This window comes from Dendroctonus ponderosae, unplaced genomic scaffold (assembly GCF_020466585.1).
Source record: "Dendroctonus ponderosae isolate FM_Combo_2020 unplaced genomic scaffold, Dpon_F_20191213v2 Dpon_F_20191213_9, whole genome shotgun sequence".
NCBI classification, from domain to species: Eukaryota; Metazoa; Arthropoda; class Insecta; order Coleoptera; family Curculionidae; genus Dendroctonus; species Dendroctonus ponderosae.
Window position 1 is genome coordinate 4699319 of NW_026019116.1, and position 4577 is coordinate 4703895.

The following is a 4577-nucleotide window of genomic DNA, read 5'->3' on the forward strand; positions in this document are numbered from 1 at the left end:
ACCAAAATTATTAATTAACATTACCTTTATTAATTTAAACAATGAGATTAAGTCAAAGTCACATAACTGACAATTTGCACAGACGAATTATCAGACCGAATTTTCATATACTGTATTATCCTACTATTGTTACACAATTTATTAACATACTCTTTTTTAGGTTCATTTAGGTTCTTTTGATAGCGATAGCAGAAAATAGCTATGAAAACGTCAAGGTAATTTTTCAAATTAATTTCTTTACTAATTGGAATTTTCTCTTACAGCTTGATCCTAAGTGTGTCGCAGGATACCCTCTAGGTTATAGTTCTTGACTACTTTTTGATAAATAATTCGTTCTTATTGCGAAATAGGAGCACTATTTATCAATCTGTAATAAAAGACGTGAGGAAATGATGTCTTTTTTAAAGACAAAAATTTTTGAGGCGAAATACCCAAAAAGAAGTTTGTAAAAAAAATGAATCCGCCTCAACAATATAGAACTTATCTACAACTTAGGCCGAAGTTTGTTATATAAATGGAAAATGTTTCGATTTTCAGTCTCCATCAGACTATTTTCGGTTATTTGTTATTTGACCCGAAACCAGTGAAGTTAGAAAAAGACTTCTGCATGCAATTTATAAGAAATAGTCATATTTTTATATGGGAAACGTTTGGATTTTAAGTCATCATCAGGATATTTTCAAGAAAGGTTGGTGCCCGCTCATGACCCTGGTAAGGGTTCCTGAAAGTTTGTTTCGGATGAAAAAACTCAACATTTAAAGATATTTCGAATCACTAATCGAATGCCTGTTCCGTTGAATCGACCCTGGTACACCGACACTGTGCGACAAGAACAGACTGATTTCCATGGCAACCGCTCTGTTTGTCTCTCTCTTGACTGCAGCCCGACTACATCAGTTTGACTACGAGGGGAGATGGGAACTACCTTCTAAACAATTTACTTACCCACTAGAAAAAATTTCGCGTACTTTTAGCGCGCTTTGCCATCAAGATATAGACGCTAAAGATTCCGGAAAAATGGATTTAGGAACGTGGTGTTTTGGAGCCGAAGGCGCTACTGCAACCCGCCTGGAGGATTCGAGATAATCGTCAGTGCGCGCCGTTGATCACAATAATCAAAGGGCAATCAAGGCGAAGGAACAGAAGAAGACGAGAAGAAGCAAGGTCGTTGCTGCTGCTGCTGGCCGCTGGTTGTGGGCCATCAGTGGCACGTAGGCGTCAATCTGCATGACGAAAAAACTCCGGCTTGTCCGCTTCATTTCGGGCCAAACCCCCGATCTATTTACGAGACATTCCGACTGGCAATTTCCAAAATGCGAATTTTCCTCATTCGAAAAAAAACCGGCAGGGATTTATCACCGGCTATTTCGATACATCAACTGGGTGTTTCGGATGCTTCAAATTGCCGCTCAGAATTCCGCTTAAGAATAGACCGAAGACATTGTCGAGATTCCGCGCCGATTGGAAAAGTCGCAGGAATCGTCATCGTAGGCCTGCTGGCGGACTTATTCGTCCCAGTTGGCGGACAATGAGACAGGCGAGCATCAAAAACCGGACAAGCCGCCGTTTCCACTCGTATTGTCTCCTCATTCCAAATGGGGCCCAGCCGTAATTCAACGTGCTACTTTACATATTACACAGATTCCACCGCATATGACGGTTTCTGTAAAAAACCCTCGTATTTCCATATACATAATATTACTACGGCCTTTTTACGACACTCCCCGATTCAATGGCCGGCCGGGAATCAATGGACAATGTGTAATAATTTTCCGAGCTTTATTTATGCCTTTCCTATACGCTCCGAACGGTAAAAGCCACTTTGTTTTCGGCATTTCGTGATATACTACCAGTGCCGTGGCTCGCAGCACATTGTTTTCAAACCATCATAATCAGCTTGCTTATGCTTGCAATTAGCACTCAAGTAGTCGCATTTCCAGGACAAATGAACATCGCAGTGATTCACAGCGGTTCAGTTATTTGCCGTGAGGTTGGCCAGTATCTAGTAGCCATTCAAGTGCAGAATGTTGCAGAAAACTGTCCTCATTTCACTGTGCTTGGTGACGGAAAACGTGCAATTCGGGCGGGCAATCCAGTGCTTTCAATGCCTTCTAGCTGATCGCCCCTTCTACGAGGACGGTGAGTCAATCTCTCTCTTCAACCCTCCCTGGTAACCTTCCGCATATTCCGATCGACCCCACGCAATAATCCAGAGAGAGCCCAACATAGCCATTACCATGGTGACGCGGCCGTCCTTGTCGCACCTGCCCTAGATACAAGGGCCGATTGCGAAATAGAATTTGTGAAAACCTGATTCCCCTGATTCAATTGCAGCGCAGGCTCCAGCAGAGAAAACCTGCAGGGACTTTGACCGGTCGCCAGCCTACGTGGTGGACTGTCCGGAGTCGACGTTTTGCTACAAAAAGACAGTGGAGGATCGCTTCTACAACAGCCCCTATGTGAGGGAGGAAAGGGGCTGCGCCCCTCAGATGTATCGGGGGCTGAAACAGACGGCCAGCCTCCAATGGGTGACCGAGAGCCGCTTGATCCAGGGCGCCTATGAAAGGGGCTGCAGGAGAGTGGAGGATTTCGGGCTGCGCTCCCTCCATGAGACTGAATGCTTCTGCGATGAAGGCGATCTTTGCAATTCTGCAGCAAAGCTGCAGAATTGCTGGCTTTGGCTGCTGTTTATCGTCAGTGGGGCTTGGGTAATAAAAATTCAGTGAATATTCTGCTGTAGCCTTTTACTCATCAGTGTCATCAATTAGGGCCAGTCGGCCCAGACACCCTGGGCGCAATTTAACCTAAATAACCCTTTTGACCATTACAAAAACCCACAGCGCCGCCTTAACCCATTTTTTAATTGCGTTCTTCGAGGCTCTACAGGTGTTTTGGTTTGTTATTAAGGGCGGTAGCGGGCAGTGGCGTTCCGGCCTCGGGGCTTCGCGCTGCCGAATGCCACTGTTTGTGGGCAGGTGGGCCCCGGGCGCCGCCACTGGCCGAATTAAGAAGCCTGCCCCGAAGCAGGTGCCTCCAGAAACACAAAATGAATCAAATCACCGGAGGACGACCGACAGGTGCATGTGTCGGCTTCGATTTCGCTTTTTGACGAAGATCGGAGCCGATTCACTGTCAAGATAATCGGTAGTCGAGATAAGTGCTGGGTGGTGGCTAATGGTCGCACATGTTGATTGGCGATTTTTAGACAGTTGCCACAGTTTTTTGCAAAACAAAGTTGATTTTGACTGATTTTACTGTCTAAAATCGCAAGTTGATGGTTAGTTCCAACCAGTTCAATCGGGTTAAATGCTAGAAAAGTCCAGGTTGTTTTGAACCGGCCCTGGTACATCGGCAACGTGCGACAGGAACAGACTGACTTCCATGGCAACCGCTCTGTTATTCTCTCTCTTGACTGAAGCGGGACTTTGTCCGTTTGATTACGAGGTGACAGGGAGAAGTTGATGATTCATGGAATAGTGGAGAAAGACTTTATAGTCGTAATTAGGCAAATTTCCAGAATTTTCCAATTCGCGTCTGGTTTTGGAGGCCAGCGTTTGGCATTGAGTTCCTTTGTAACGGGTTGAGCCAAAAAGTCAATTTTCRATGCATTTTTTGCATTTGCGTTTGATGCAMGARGTGRTTTTTYAATTCCGGGTTGTTGGCMTCTATTTATTCCGGAACTAATGAAGGAWTTCTCAAAAAGGTGTCTGCGTTTTGGGGTCGTTTTACAGGCCGGAGATTTSCATTTATGTCCTCCGGAACTTGCAATGCCAGTAWATCAATTACTGATGCATTGAGTAGGGCAAAGCTCATTCTTCAAYAAGTAGATAAAGTTTCGATTTTGAGCCATCATTAGACAATTTTTCAAAATGTCCTTTAAATTTTCGAAGTAGTTTTTGCAGGCTGGAGTTTGGCATTTATTTATTTAAAAACTGACGAAGTGAGACAGTCGTGTTGATATGCGTTTTGTAAAGTAAACCCTCTTCTACAAGAATGTAAAGTTTAGATTTTCTGTCGTTCAGAAAATTTTTGACAATTTTCAAAATTTCATTTGGTTTTCGAAGTGGTTTTTGCACTGCCAATGTGAGAGAGAGGATTTTGCATATGTTTTGTACGGTTGTAAACGTTTCGATGTTGGGTCATCTTCAAAATTTCCATTGCTTACTTTGACACATCTATACACATCGTGAGATTTTCAATTTTGACAGATTGACAGACTCAACGAGTCTGTCACAAAGGCGGCTCAAATCAATTGATTTGAGCCGGTTTCTGTCAAAATTTGACGCATAAAACACACTTTTAAACAAAAACTCACTGTTGCCATTGCAACGTACATTCTGACAGATTTTAAGGCTTTTAAGGTAAAATCTTTGAAATTTGCGAAAATTTCTTAGAAAATTGCGCTATACGGCACGGACGTTTGCGGCTAGCCCGTTTGTTTTTTGCAAAGCATTATTTGATGAATCCACAGACGCCTATCGAGTGCACATTATAAAAATATTTTTGTAATGTACAGAGTGTCCCAAAAGCCCTAAAAGTATCAAAGTTGTGTTTTTCTAAATGAAATACCCTATATA

General features: G+C 43.2%; 1 protein-coding gene across 2 annotated transcripts in view; it reads left to right on the forward strand.

Annotated features, from left to right (window-relative positions):
• LOC109541730 overlaps positions 1–2732 on the forward strand; it is a 9755-nt gene extending 7023 nt beyond the window's left edge. Inside the window, exons 2-3 of one of the 2 annotated variants that reach the window (XM_048669729.1) lie at positions 1941–2139; positions 2335–2732. In XM_048669729.1, coding sequence (XP_048525686.1) covers positions 2025–2139; positions 2335–2726 — 507 coding nt within the window. In that variant the 5' untranslated portion in view covers positions 1941–2024 and the 3' untranslated portion in view covers positions 2727–2732. Of the gene's footprint in view, positions 1–1601; positions 2140–2334 lie in introns of those variants that run through there. The other variant, XM_019910662.2, reaches the window with a different exon arrangement.
• Positions 2733–4577: the final 1845 nt, after the last annotated feature.